Source organism: Lithobates pipiens, unplaced genomic scaffold (genome assembly GCF_037356315.1).
Source record: "Lithobates pipiens isolate NorthernLeopardFrog02 unplaced genomic scaffold, aLitPip1_a1.2 Scaffold_18, whole genome shotgun sequence".
In the NCBI taxonomy this organism is placed as follows: Eukaryota; Metazoa; Chordata; class Amphibia; order Anura; family Ranidae; genus Lithobates; species Lithobates pipiens.
The window spans coordinates 145873292-145889062 of record NW_027507758.1 but is presented as its reverse complement, the minus strand read 5'-3'; the positions used below and the strand labels follow the sequence as shown (position 1 = coordinate 145889062).

At 44.3% G+C, this 15771-nt stretch overlaps 1 protein-coding gene across 6 annotated transcripts in view; it reads left to right on the top strand.

Annotated features, from left to right (window-relative positions):
- Positions 1-15771, top strand: part of CEP170 (centrosomal protein 170) — a 133329-nt gene that overhangs the window by 96325 nt on the left and 21233 nt on the right. For 3 of the 6 annotated variants that reach the window (XM_077486226.1, XM_077486225.1, XM_077486224.1), the window contains exon 13: positions 6444-6618. In XM_077486226.1, the coding sequence (XP_077342352.1) occupies positions 6444-6618 (175 nt within the window). The remainder of the gene's footprint in view (positions 1-6443; positions 6619-15771) is intronic. The other 3 variants (XM_077486229.1, XM_077486228.1, XM_077486227.1) reach the window with 1 other exon arrangement.

Below are 15771 nucleotides of genomic sequence, written 5' to 3'. Positions count from 1 at the left end.
ATATGGTCTGGTCCATAGGGGGTAAACAGGTGTGAGAGCCAAATGTGGTTACAGAGGGAAAACTCTGAAACACTGCATTCTCCACCTTGGCCTGTATATTATTAATGGGATCTAAAATATAGGCTGCAGTGTGGAGTATCACTATGCTGTGCAGTGGAGAGTAGTATCCATTCCCAACTTAAATAGATCTATGAGTTTGATATCATAATTTATACAATTATAAAATTTCCTATGATTTTGACTGCTAAAGAACTCAAAATATCCTTAGTTTTTAATTTTATGAGTGGAGGCAACCCCACACCAAAATGGAAAAAAATTCATAGACTCAGTGATCACCGCGCGTGCAGGGGAGGTGCCTCCCGGGAATTCAGATCTGCGCTGTGGCCGTCATTCAGCCATAGCGCAGATATCAAGTTGTTAAATGTTCCACAAAATTGACTTAAAATATGACGTTTCAATTTAGTGTTTGAAAATAATATTTTTTTAATTCTTGGGTTTCCTCATCGATTCAAAATTAATTGGAAAATCAAGGATAGGATCTTGAGTACAAATACATTAGCAAATACCCAGTGAGAAGTTTACTGACATATGTGACCTAAATTACATCCGATATTGTACTATGACAGCACCATAGTAAAAAATTGCCTCCACTCATAAAATTAAAAACTATAAGGATATTTTTAGTTCTTTAGCAGTCAAAATCATAGGACATTTTCTAATTGTATAAATTATGATATCAAACTCATAGATCTATTTTAGTTGGGAACTGATATTACTCTCCACTGCACAGCATACTGATACTCCACACTGCAGCCTATATTAGATCCCATTGATAATATACAGGCCTCTGTAACCACATTTGGCTCTCACACCTGTTTACCCCCTATGGACCAGACCATATTTCATATTTCTGCTATGTGTCTGTTAATGAGTCTATAACTTTGTAATTACTTATAAATAATTGATACATTATTAATGCATACATTTGCATATATCTCATTCTTCTCATAATGCATCAATAATTTATAGTTCTTACTGATTTAAAATAAAACAAATATACCCTAAACTATGTATTTTAATAGTAAATCCTTAAAGATAACAATGTATATATGTGCTTTATAATAATAAAAAAATTCCAGCAAATAAGTGCTTATACAGGTTGAAATGAAAGGGTTAAGTAGCTCAAAATAAAAGAACATGTCCTGGTTAATTGAGAGTTAACTCCCTGTGCACAAAATAAAAACTTTCCTCTGTCAGTTGCAGCTCTCTCACTCACAAATCTGTCTTGACAGGGAATGCAGGAGATAAGATAGCTACTATGTTACTTTGTTGTTGTGTTGGCTTAAAATGTTATATTGAATTCTCACTGAGATTGTCTGTCAGTGATCATTCAGTGAGGAAGACTTCTCACTTGTTCCTAGTCATAGGATTTCACTGGCTGTGCATAGGAGCTGAGTAGAAGGTGATAAGAAAAGATAAGATAGGGCAAGGCCTACAAGACAGTCCTGTGTGTAGAGGAGGGGTTTTTATAGTCTTTTGTAAGATGCCCAAGGTAGGCAACTGGTAAAGTGCAACTGATATTAAGCATTATGGCACACTTCCCTTCAAAACAACCTTCCTCCAGTGATGCAACACCTATGCTCTCCCTCTTCTGCCATTGCCACGGCTGACATCTTATCCTAATCTTCTTTCCACTTAGGAATTTTTAGCCATGTTGATTGGCAGGCCTGAGTTGACTTTTGTGCATGCGCACGAGAGTCAAATTGTCCTGGCATGCTGAGAATATTCCTCTGCTATCAGCATGAATCACTTCTAATAAGTTTTCCTGACACTAAGAGAAAAAAGGTGATGGGAGGGATCTCCAGATGATTGACAGCCTCAGCTCTGTTCCTGTGTGCTGTGTAGAGGGGGTTGTCCTTTCCTTCCAATCAGCTCTCCGAGCTCTCCTCACTGAGCTCTGCAGAGTGTAACTTCAGCTCTCTGTCCCCTTTTTTTGAACAGATGTAGAAAAGAGAGTACTGCAGATAGACAGGTACAACTTATGTGGAATTTTGTTTTATCTCGGTGTATCACCTGAGGCCAGTCACTTCACTGGGTATATGTGAGGGTTTACAACCACTTTAACAAATTTAATTTTGTTTAATTGTTGAATTCTTCAACTATCTCCTTCACTGTCTTCTAATATCAAAATTGAAGCAGTGCATCCGCGTCAACACAACTTCAGTAAATCTGTGGCTGCTGTATCCGGATCCTGGATCCCGTGTCATTTGGATGGCCTGTTGCTTTGGGCACAGGAACCTGCATGGGCTGTCATCTTGGCAATTGTATTGTGTATGGCGTAGGGTGATATACAAGTGCAAGGCCATAGTCCATCACTATGGAAAACACAGACCCTGGAGACCAATTCTGGGTATGCCCCATGTGACAGATGAAACCTGGTCTTTATATAAAATCCAGTGTCGTGGACAGGTAAGGCATCTCAAACCATTACTGTAAAACTTAGTTTATGTTTGGAATGTATTCACTTTACGTGTAAAACTTTCAAACTTTACGATAAAATTAAACCACTTGTAACGGAGTCTCAGGTGGATGACCAGGTGTCAAATCACACCACAGGGCGCAAACATTACTGCTACTTCCGCCTAGAGCCAATATAAGGAACCTAGGCATTCCTCCTTCCCTTTCGCCACAAGAATTTGTTACAGGATGCTCTACATCCAGGTTGTTGCATACGCCTGGACATCTGTTACAGTTTCTCGAAGAACTGTGGGTTCAATCTATGGTTTCAACGGGGAACAAAATAAAGTTCAAAAATCTACCTTCTCACCACTTTTTTTTTTCTAAAATCAACCAATTACAGTCCAATGGCAGTCAGCGCTTTCTGCAGTTTGCAGAGGTAGATGACCATCCAGTTTGTTGCACTGTCCTTCTGTCTGTCCTCTGCTACCAGAGTATTCACAAAGGCCCATAAGCAACACTTATTGCCCCTCTCAGAACTCAGGGCATCCAGGTCACTGGTTATCTAGAAAAGCTTCTCCTGAAGGACTCATTTCCCTTACAGCTGTCTGCAAACCTCCACAGGACAATTCCGATGCTCCAGGCCTTCGGTTGTGTGATCGTTTTCCAAAAATCTCCAGTCTTCTCTTTGCCTGGAAATGGAAAATAACCATTAATCGCCCTTGGTCTGGAGCTCCATGCAAGATTTTGCCTCATGGGGGAAGGATGATCATGTGAAATGTGAAGGATCAGCCCAGAACTATACAGGAGGAGCTTGTAAATGATCTCAAGGCAGTTGGAACCACAGTCACCAAACAAACCATCGGTAACACAATACGCAGCCACGGATTGAAATCCTGCAGCGTCCACAAAGTCTCCCTCCTCAAGAAGACACATGTACAGGCCCATCTGAATTTTGCCAATGAACATCTAAATGATGGACTGGGAGAAAGTGCTGTGATCAGATGAGACCAAAATTGAGCTCTTTTGCATTAACTAGACTTGCTGAGTTTGGAGGAAGAAAAATGCTGACTATTACCCTAAGGCCGCGTACACACGGGCGGACTGTTCGCCCAACTTAGTTTGTCAAACAATCCAACAAACAGTCCGCTCAAAATTTGCATGAACGGACTTGACCACACACGATGAACGAACAGTCCGCTGAAAGCGTGCGCGATGACGTGAACGGCACGTACGACGGGACGAGAAATTCGACGTCCAATACACTGCAATGCAACCTTCGCCGTGTAAATCCTTTCTGAGCATGCGCGAAACTTAGTTTGTCGAACAAGCCTACACACGAGCGGACTGTCCGCTGAAACCAAGTTTCAGCAGACTGTCTTACGGAAATTCCGAAAAACTTTGTTCGTCAGACTGTCCACTGAAACAGTCCGCTGAAGCCCACACACGAGCGGACTGTTCGCTGAAACACTGTTCAGCGGACAAAGTTGGGCGAACAGTCCGCCCGTGTGTACGCGGCCTAAGAACAACATCCATAAAGTCAAGCACGGAGGTGGAAACATTATGCTTTGTGGCTTTCTCTGCTAAAAGTACAGGCCAACTTTGCCACATTGAGGGGGCCAATGGATGGGGCCATGCATTGTAAAATCTTGGATGAGAACCTTTTTCCCTCAGCCAGAACACTGAAGATGGGTCGTGGATGGGTCTTCGAGCATGACAATGACCCAAAACATACCTCAAAGGCGTGGCTCAAGAAGAAGCACGTTAAGGTCATGGAGTGGCGTAGCCAGTCTCCAGACCTTAAAGCAGAACTTCAGTCATTTTTTCATCTTTCCATCTATTAAATTCTGTGCCCTTGTTGTTTTAACTTTGGATAGTAAAACATTTTTTTCTGCCAGTAAATACAGACCACTTCCTGTTTCTTGTCTGGTACAAAGCTTAGGCTTATGACATCATGCATAGCACTCACTTGAGAGTTTGCCAGGAAGGGAGGGGGGTTGAGTCATAAGAGGGGCAATGAGAGCTGCAGAGCTGGAGGTATACCTCTGTGTAAATCCAGGAAGTGAACAGGCAGCAGCTTCAGCTGCCCACAGTTAAAATGGATGCAGCCAGACTCGGTAGAGGGATATTTCTGCAGAATATTTGGCAAGTTCAGAATCATGGTATATATAAAATAATATGTAAAGTGGTTGGAGAGAAGCTTCAGAATGGCAAAGATGTTTTTATCACAAATTATGTGAGCAGACTGCAGTTCCTCTTTAGTCCTATATAAAATTTATGGAGGGACCTGAAACTTTGGGTTGCCAAGCAAAATCCAAGAAACCTTAAGGATTTAGAGAAGATCTGTAAAGAAGACTGGACCAAAATCCCTCCTGAGATGTGTGCAAACCTGGTAACCAACTATAAGAAACGTCTTACCTTTGTGCTTGCCAACAAGGGTTTCTCCACCAAGTACTAATGCCGCATACACACGACCGGACTTTCCGGCAGACTAGGTCTGACGGAATCAGTCCGTCGGACAATCTGATTGTGTGTGGGCTAATCCGATGGTTTTTCATTAAAAAAATTTAGACGGACCTAGAAATAGAACATGCTTCAAATCTGTCCGACGGACCCAATTCCTATCGGGTAAACCATTTGTCTGTATGCTGGTCCGACGGACTAAATACGACGCAAGGGAAGCTTTTGGCTACTGGCTATTAAACTTCCTTTTTTAGTCCCGTCTTACATCATCACGTTCAAAACTAATGGACTTTGGAACTGACTTAGTCCATTCGTGTGTGCCCAAGTCCATTCGTTCGGAAAGTCCATGGGAACTCCGCCGAAAGTCCGTCGGGAAGACCATCGGACCTAGACTACCGGAAAGTCCGGTCGTGTGTACGTGGCATTAGTCATGTTTAGCTTGTCGATCAAATACTTAATTTACTCACAACTGCAACTCAATTTATAACACTTCTGTCATGTGTTTTTTCTGGATTTTTGGTTGATATTCTGTCTCTAGACCCTCCATCTCTTTGTAGGTGGGCAAACTTACAAAATCTGCAGGTGACCAAATTAGTTTCCCCACTGTATGTGATAAAACATAATAAATCTTGTATAAACAGTTCTCATAAATAAGATCCACCACAATCTTCCTTCTTGTGTTTCAGACCAAAATCCTAGGGCTGCAAATCACTTAGAGTACAGGAAAACACCACACCACACCACCTGTTTTCAAAATGGATTCTCACCTTCGGAATCGACCTTAATAGGTCATGCCATGCATTCCTCATTTAGGGGTCACATACAGGTCTATCACTTCAGCTTTATCTTTTACAATCACCAATGCGGTACTGTCCCTTTAAAGCTAGTCATTCCTAGATCTTGCGTTGTGCTGCTGTTACTCAAGATTAGAAGCACCCACCATAGTGTAGTAAACTTGAGCACTTCATTTTATTAAATCCTAAATATATGCACTCTACTAATCACTAATAAATCTCAGCTGTTTTCCTATATGTGAACTTTGAAGAGGAATATCTTCACAATGCTTATATGTACATGTACATCGCCCTAGGGCAGTTTCTCTTACTCTGCTGCTCCAAAAAGCCTCTATCCCACATGCAGGGTACAAGCCCTGTATGCAAACAGATACTTAGAAGAAAAGAAGCTGGACGGCCGCACTCCTGTGCAATTTCTTTATTCAAGTGCTGGATACAAAGGTGAACTGCAAGTATCAGCTTACATGTTTCACATCAAGGTTGGGTGCTTACTCGTAGCTCCACAAGGCTTATAGCTACAAAAGTGAATGATGGTTTAATTTGAAGTGCTTTTACTGACTGTTAGGAATTTTTAAATACTTTACTGTGGGTGGGCTAACAGGGGCATTGTATCGTGGCAGTGAATGGAAATAAAATGACTATCTCTTTAAAGTTTATGTCCACTTCACACAAATACAATCAATGTCTATTGGTAAATGGTAGTGAACTGTATTTAAATTCTGTTTGCAGGATCAGCCAAGATTTGGCTCTCATTGCTCGGGAAATTAATGATGTTGCTGGGGAAATAGATTCAGTGACTTCATCTGGCACAGCACCTAGTACCACAGTAAGCACTGCAGCCACCACCCCTGGTTCTGCAATAGACACTCGGGAAGAGGTAGGGAGTCTACATGAAGATGTACAGGTTCTTCTATTTCATTATTCTTTTTCTGTTTAATCCATTTTAAAGATTTAATTTGATCATGCTTTACTAATTTCAGTTTCACACCTTTCATACTGTAAAATAATAAAGTGATCGAACTTGAGTTGGACCAAAGAAAAAAAAAGAAAAGTGCTTGCTGTTATTGTTTAACTAGCAAACTAGTGCATTGCTTACCTGGCCAGCTACTATGGCTAAATAATAGAGTGTGATAGGATTGTGCTTGCATTTTATTGGCTCTTCTTCTAACAATTACATTCTAAACTACCCTAAAAAATATTGCCACCATATCACCAAGCCATACCTTAGGTTAATTTAGGCTTCATGTACACTACAGCTCCTAAACTTGAGTTTGGGCGCTTTTTTTTTTTTTTTTGCCAAAGCTCCTAAACTCAACTCCATAAAAGCCAATGTGTCCATGCACACATAGGCTTTTAGGATCTGCTGAGGCTAGGTGAGGTTCAACCTTCCTCCTGAACATGGAAGAATCATATTCAGGATAGAAACGGTTTGACTGGCAGCCGCAAATCGCGTTTTGCGTTTTCCCGCAGGCAGCGGTCAAAGTAGGCTTGGTGTACACAAAGTCCAAAAGGGAAACCTGAAAGTCATTGGTAAAGTACCCCAAAGATTTTTTTAGATAGAAGTATTTGTTAAATCAGTTGATAATCTATTAGTATAACAGGACCCACATCATTTTTTATGTGAATGCTCACATGTAGAATATGACGTTTTAAATAATAAACTATTTTTCTTTATAGCAATTTAGGGCATTTCAGCACTTATGTCTTGAGAACGAGAATCCTTTAAGCAAACCTTGAGCCAAAATTCAAGATCCACTTACCGTATATACTCGAGTATAGGCCGACCCGAATATAAGCCGAGGCCCCCAATTTACCCCCAAAAAAACTGGCAAACTTATTGACTCGTGTATAAGCCGAGGGTGAGACATGCCTGTCCATCCCTGTGTGTGTGTCCGTCCATCCCTGTGTGTCCGTCCATCCCTGTGTGTCCGTCCATCCCTGTGTGTCCGTCCATCCCTGTGTGTCCGTCCATCCATCCCTGTGTGTGTGTGTGTCCATCCATCCATCCATCCCTGTGTGTGTGTGTCTCCATCCATCCATCCATCCCTGTGTGTGTGTGTCTCCATCCATCCATCCATCCATCCCTGTGTGTGTGTGTCTCCATCCATCCATCCATCCATCCCTGTGTGTGTGTGTCTCCATCCATCCGTGTGTGTGTGTGTGTGTGTGTGTGTGTGTGTGTCCAGCCTACCTTTGTCCCGAGCCTCCGTCCCGTGCCTTGCCTCCTTGCCTCCGTCCCGTGCCGTGCCTTGCATCCGTCCCGTGTCGTGCCTTGCCTTGCCCCCGTCCCGTCCCGTCCCGTGCCGTGCCGTGCCTTGCCTCCGTCCCGTGCCCTCTTCGTCGGCGGCCATTGTAAAATTCAAAAGCTGCGCCGCCGCCTTCGCCTGTGATAGGCGGAACACTGAATTTCCCAGCAGCCTGTGTTCCGCCTATCACAGACGTCGTATCATCCTCGTCCGTAGTACGAGGATGATACGATGTCCGTGATAGGCGGAACACAGGCTGCTGGGAAATTCAGTGTTCCGCCTATCACAGGCGAAGGCGGAGCCGGAGGCGCGGCTTTTGAATAGAATGGCCGCTGTCTGTCTGCTCGACACGCTGATCGAGCGGGCAGACAGCGATGACTCGAGTATAAGCCGAGGGGGGCACTTTCAGCCTCAAAAAAGAGGCTGAAAATCTCGGCTTATACTCGAGTATATACGGTATTATATAGTAACCCCCTTTAAAAAAAAAAAAGGGGGGGGTTTTTCTTGTTAATGTGTATTTAAACCCAATTACAAATAGTTTGTATATTGCAGATTCAGGCCTTAGATGTGCTGACTGTGTTTTCATTTTTGTGGATAAGAACATTTTAAGCATATGCAAAAAATACCTGTTGATTTGCAGTGCATTGTTACTTTCTGTAAGATGAAAAGAGAGCGCGAACATACTTATTTTTATTGTGTAGATCAGCTTTTCTCAACTGTTTCAACCCAGAGGAACCCTTGAAATAGCTTTTTGGTCTCAGGGAACCCTTGATAAAAAAAAATACTTTATGTACAACTCGTTATATATTTGGTGTGATGGTCAGTGGGAAGAATGCCCTTACATTTGTGGCCATTGGGAAGAATTGTCCCCTAACAGTTCAGTGGCGTCAGTGGGAACTTATCTGAGAGGCAGACATTGCTGATTGCTCAAGGAATCCCTAACGACCTCTGGAGGAACCCTGGTTGAAAAACCCTGGTTTAGACCACATCAATTCACTATGAGATGGAAATGAACAAAGGTAGACAAGTTTGAAGTCCAGTCTTTGTGACAACTATGGCTCCCTTCATAGATACAGTGGAGAAATGAGAGTGGACATGAAAAAGAGTGTGTTATTTGCAGGAAGTGAAAATAAAGGATAAAAGACTTAAAAAAAAGAAAACTAATGGAAAGCTGCAGTATATCCAATTTTTGTTTTCTGGGTTTAGATACATGTATAAATATACTTCATTTAAACTAGCTTCTGCCCATTGTACATAGGTAAGGGCGATGTCATGGGCTTACCTGCAAAATCCTGGGAACACTAAGGATTCCATATCTCACAAGAAGATGCACTTGCTCTGTGCTTGAGTGTGTTCTTGCAGGATTTAGTGTCTCGGTGGAAGGACCCTGATGTCACCCTCTGCAGTGCGGAAGGTGGTAGAGGTGCTTTTATTGTAGTGTGGCATTTTTATTCTGGGGCATGGTTATTTCAATTGGAATACATTTTTAAATGGGAAAAAAAATGCAGGGTCCGCTTATTAAACTATAAATATATAAATTTAGGGTGTAACTTTTGTTTGGTTTAAAGACATTTTTAGACTGAGACTACAATAAGGGGGGACTTTAGAGGACTTCTGCCCCATCACAGAATGGTAGGAGAAATCTCCCCAATGTGGGTAAAAAGATACATTAGAGTAGCCCTGTCCTGGCCTTAAATATCTTTAAAGCAACCCTGTCATATAATCAAAACTTTCAATAATTTGTGTAACTGTAAGAGAGAAAGAAAATACTTACCTCTCCCCAGAGCACTCACTGGTTCCTCCCACCAACCCCTAGGTCACTATAGAACACAGAAGTGACATGGTGGTTGCCAGGCGGAACCAATAAACTCTGTGGGGGACCAGGAAATCTCCATTCGGAGCAGAGTAGTTTGCAGTAGTACAGGTGGCAGGAGAAGTAAGTACTCTCTTATATCACAGGTTCAAATATTTTAGTAGCTTTTTTTTTATGTGACGGGATTGCTTTAAGGTTACAGAAGTGATGCATTGAGAGCACCTTGTGGCTTTATGGAATCCATTTAATGTCAGCCCCATATTCTGTATTTGGTTATAACAATGATTGTTAGGCTCCATGCACATTGGCTTAAAAATGTCTGCTTCTACAGGAGTTTTGTGTTCTGCCTGTAGAAGCAGCTCAATGTTATCCTATGTGTCCATACACATTAGGACATCTACAGGCATATTTTGAGCTCAACGTTTAGACGCAGGAAAAAAATCCTTCTGGCTTGTGTTTCTGATTGGACCTTTCTGGCAGAAAAAAAATGCTAAACTCGTCTAAACTGTGTACAAAAAAAAAAAACTTTCTATATTTTTTTTTTTTTCTGCCAAGGGAACTGGCATTTTTTAAAGCCCAGTGTGCATGAAGCCTTAGGCCGCGTACACACGCGCGGACTGTTCGCCCAACCTTGTCCGCTGAACAGTGTTTGGGCGGACAGTGCGCTCGTGTGTGGGGCTTCAGCGGACAGTTTCAGCGGACAGTTGGCCGAACAAGGTCTTACGGAAATTCCGAAAAACTGTCCGCTGAAACAAGGTTTCAGCGGACTGTTCGCTCGTGTGTAGGCTTGTTCGGCCAACTAAGTCTCGCGCATGCTCAGAAAGGATTTCCACGTCGGAAGGTTGCATTGCAGTGTATAGGACGTCGTATTTTTCGTCCCGTCGTACGTGCCGTTCACGTCATCGCGCACGGTTTCAGCAAACTGTTCGTCCGTCGTGTGTGGCCATGTCCGTCCATGCTAAGTTTGAGCGGACTGTTCGCTCAAACTGTTGGACGGACAAAGTTGGGCCAACAGTCCGCGCGTGTGTACGCGGCCTTACTGTATTATAATGATGTTAATGGTATATTCTGACATTTCTTCTAATGTACTAATTTGAAGCTGAATCCCAGGCTTTAAAAAAAAAAAAAGGTCAAATAGCATGCATCGGGCAGTAATAGAACATGTGTAGAAAGTTAGAAACAATAATTTAAAGTGCAGTTCAGTGACTGTATAACTTTCACAAAGTTTAACATCAATGCAAACACTTTAAAATTGCAAGTTAAAAATTGTGCATGAATGCACACCTGCAAATCTGCTCACTTTTGCTATAGCCATATTTTTTTTATAGCTATTTGCCATTTTGCATAGTCTAGTCCATTTACTTAGAAGTAGAGGGAGATGATGAAGTCTGTGCTATCATCCAAGGCAAGTGATGTACTCATTCCCTCACAGGACGTTGCCTGTTGATTTTCTTTTCCAGGAACTGAGGGTGAAATAGATCAGTTCTATCATCAGTCAAGTCTCTCTTGTTCTATAATCAGCCATATTTTACTTAAGGTGGAAGTACACTTCATCTGAGCACCGCAAACCCAAAAATCTTTTTTAATTCATTTTTAATATTAAAGAGCAAACTCGTCCATCCATGTCTCCATGCTTTATTTTGTTGACCGATCACTTAAAAAAACAAACAAAAAAAAAAACATCCCGCAGCATTTATGGCCGTGGCCATCTTGAGCAAGGGCAGACGATGATTCATATAGCATTTACTTCCATTTATTTCCCCTACTGAAGTCTCTTGGGATGTATGACATAATTTGCCTAGGCAAAAAACCAGGAAGTAACTGAAGAAATGTAGAAAAAAGGTTTAAAACAAGTACATTTGATATACTTGCCTATCCATTTAATGTTGCTAGTAGCATAAGGAACAAATATAGTCAATGTCGATTGAGAGAGTGAAGTTCTGCTTTATTGCAGCTGTCAATCAAATAAGAATAAAGAACACAAGACAGAACTGGGAGGAGCCATATTGATCTGTGTGGGCATGTGCTCTGCTCCTTATGCAAGTGTAAAGGCATAGTGACATGCCAAAAGGAAGGTGTGGAAAGCCTATGACCTCTGAACTGTGCTGCCAGCAGGGATTAAACCAGAGTTGATAGAGAATCTCAGGTTCTGTGCTTTGCCTGCACAGCAGCTGGGAAACCACCTGAATGGGGAGATTTACTAAATTTGGAGCACACAATCTAGTGCAGCTCTGTATAGTAACCAATCGGTTTCTAGGATTTATTGTCAAAGCTTAATTCCACAAGATGAAGTTAGAAGCTGATTGGCTGCCATGCACAGCTGCACCAGATTTTGTGTGCACCAGTTTTACAAACAACGTGGTGGTTTATTGAGAATGTATCATACAAAAAAGAAACTGTACAGACATTGGTCAATACAAAGATCGCGACAGCGGGAGACTTAAAAAAAAAAATGCATCCTGTGTGGCAAGGGGGGCGCGCAGGTCCCCAATACATCAATATGAGCAAAATACTGAAAAACACATAAAAACAGAAACGAAAGTATACATAAGCAGCAAGGGGAACGGGTCCATAAGGCGAATCCAAGGGGACATTACATCAGGGGAACATAGATTTCACCAGAGCAATATTCTCATTGCGCAGTGCAGTGCCGACCCTCTTTAGTCCGATTACGCAGGGTCACCTAGCCCTTGTGAGGGAAGCTCATTGCAAGTGGCGGCCTCATTCAACCATGTGTCCCAGATTTTAGCATACTTAGAGTGGCAACCCCTATGGGCATATAGTTCTTTCTTGTACGGGAGTACCTGATTGATCGCAGCCACCCATTCCTGAAACGTGGGGGGCTGGACTTGTAGCCATTTTCTCGCCACCAGTAACCTAGCCATAAATAAAGATTCATGTAAAAATATCTTGTGGTACTTGTCCGAGTCTGGATCAGGGAAAACCCCCAAAAGGCACTGTTTGGGGCATAGTGTCAGAGGTGACCCCATCTTGTCGTGGATAAATCTAACAATTTGAGACCAGAAACATTGAATCACTGGGCAAGACCACAGGATATGAAAAAAGGTGCTTTGTAGGCTACCACACCTGGGGCAGAGGGGGCTGTAATCTGGTTTATATTTAGCAATACGCATCGGGGTCAAGTACGTTCTATGTAGAATATTCAGGTGGGTGAACCGGTCCGAGAGTCTAGGTGAGACCTTTTTACCAGCATCCAGGGCATCTTCCCATTCATCATCCTCAAATCCCCCAACATCCTCCAGCCACCTCCCCTTAAGTGCCTCCGACAGTACAATCGCCGGGGGTCGAGTCAAAAGATTGTATATGCTAGAGATCAGTTTACGTGGGTCTTGCCCCAAGAGCACATCCACCACCGCCAGGCCCTCCACCCCAGGTGGGGACTGCCCAAATTGTGCCTGAAGAGCATGGCGAAGCTGGAGGTACCTGTAGAGCATGGAGTTCGAGAGCGCAAATTCTTCCTTAAGTTCTTGAAACGATTTCAGCACCCGGCCTCGGTATAAGTCGGAGAGAAATCTAACCCCATGCGTGAGCCAGACCGAGTATCCCGGAAGCAGGCGCAATTCGCCCAAGCCGGGGTTATCCCAAAGTGGGGTGTGGGAGTGGGTCTCAGGAAAAGCCAGCTTTCTACCCACCACCTCCCAAATCCTGCAATGTGCATAAAGGAGTCCTCTGCTACCTCCCCGGATGTCCGCCGAGGCGCAGGCTTTAAAGATCATTTGGAAGGGATGGGTGATCAAGTGTCCACGCCTGGGGCAAACAAATGCTAAATACCTATCCCTGTCCTGTTTGTCCAGGTGGAAAAAGTGGGACACCTGGGCCGCCAGGTAGTACAGGGCGAAGTCCGGCAGGGCCGCCCCTCCCAGATCCCCAGGACACTTCAACACTTGCCACGATAATTTGTGTCGCTGCGAGCCCCAAACAAAGGAATTTAGCAAGGCTTCTATGGATTTAAACAGCCGCAGGGGTAAATAAACAGGGGAGTGCCAAAATGCGTATAAAAACCCCGGCAAAATAATCATTTTTACTAGGTTTATTCGACCCAGAACACCCAGAGGAAGCTTGGCCCACGTCTTAATTTTGACCTTCATGGAAGCTACCAAGGGATCTATGTTTAGCCTAATGTAATCCTCGGGGGATCTGGTGACATAGACACCTAAATATTTTATCGTACTTACCCGCAGGAGGGGGGCAGAGGCCTCAACTTCGGAGGGGACACCCAGATCCACGGGCAAAATTTGGGATTTCTCCCAGTTAATTTTAAGCCCCGAGTGAGCTCCAAACAACTGGATCGTCTCAAGAGCCGCCCGGAGGGAGGGGCCTGTATCCGCCAGATACAGCAGCATATCATCTGCATACAGGCTAATCCTCTCCTCCAGGCTGTCACACTCAAGCCCCCGGATATCAGGGTGCCCCCTGAGAGCCGCCGCCAGCGGCTCCACCGCTATAGCATATAGCAATGGGGATAGGGGGCAGCCCTGCCTAGTACCCCGAGAGAGAGGGAAGGGGGACGACACCCGCCCATTAACCAAGATCCTGGCACAAGGGCCGCTATACAGGAGGCGTATCCATTTAATAAAACGGGGTCCGAAGCCAAAGCGCTGTAAACAGCTCCACAAATACCTCCACTCCACTGAATCGAACGCTTTGGCTGCGTCCAAAGAAATCACCGCTCTAGCCCCCACCTGGTCATGCTGTGCCTGCAGGTTCATGTGAAGCCTTCGCAAATTATAAGCCGTATTTTTGGAAGGCATGAACCCCGTCTGGTCTGGATGGATCAGGTCCAGGATAACCGCATTCAGACGGATAGCCAGGACCTTGGCCAGGATCTTGATGTCTAGCTGAAGTAGGGAAATAGGCCTATAGGACTCGGGGAATTCCAAATTCTTCCCAGGTTTGGGGATGAGGACTATGTAAGCCTCACGCATTGAGGGAGGGAGAGAATCCGACTCAAATATATGAGAAAACAGTTCATGCAGCCTAGGAGTCAGGAAATCAGTATATTTTAGATAAAATTCAAGGGGGAGCCCATCCGACCCAGGAGCTTTGGACAAATTTAGCGAGGACATCGCCTCCGCAATCTCCTCGGTGGTAATAGGGGCCTCCAGGAGCGCTATCTGAGCTAGCGTAAGCGAGGGCAGGTCGAGATTCTCGAGCAGCCCGTCCACCCCGTCCCCAGCGTTAGAGGCTGTCGAGAGGTATAGTGATGCATAAAATGCTCTAAACTCCTCAGCTACCGCGTCGGGGTCAGAAATCAGCACTCCATCAGAGCCACGTAGGGAGACTACCGTGGGGGGCCGCTGGTCCATATGCGCCAAATAGGCCAGCAGGCGACCAGCCCGCTCGCCACATTCATACACCCTTTGCCTGATGTGGAATACATTCCTCTCCGCCCGCTCTATATGCAAACCATTCACCACTCTAGATTGTAGTTTGAGAAAATCAGCCTTACTCGGGGAAGGGTCTCCCACAAACTCCTGCTCAGCAACAGACAGTTGGTGTTCCGCCTGAAGCAACGCCTCGGCAGACGATCGGCGATATTGCGAAATTTGGCGGGCCATGTACAGCCGAGCATGTGCCTTGAACGAATCCCATACCAGCGTAAAAGGGGCCGTACCGCGGTTCATATCGAAAAACAGTTCCCATTCCGACCCCGCGTCCTCCAATCTGGGGGTCACCCCCAACCAGAAAGGATTCAATTTCCAGGAATAGGATTGTGGAGGGCCCGGGAGGCGCAGCACGACCCAGTACGGGGCGTGATCCGAGAGCACGCGCGGGTTAAACCCCACCTCCCCCAAATAGGGGAGAAGAGGGCGTGAAATAAAAATAAAGTCAATCCGAGACATAGTGGAATGCGATGCCGAAAAACAGGAGTATTGTTTGCCCGTGGGGAAACTATGTCGCCAGGTGTCCACCAGAGCAAGCTCCAGGAAAAACCTGCCAAACCTAGTAAGCCCCGGTGACAGCGCGGGGGGGGGAG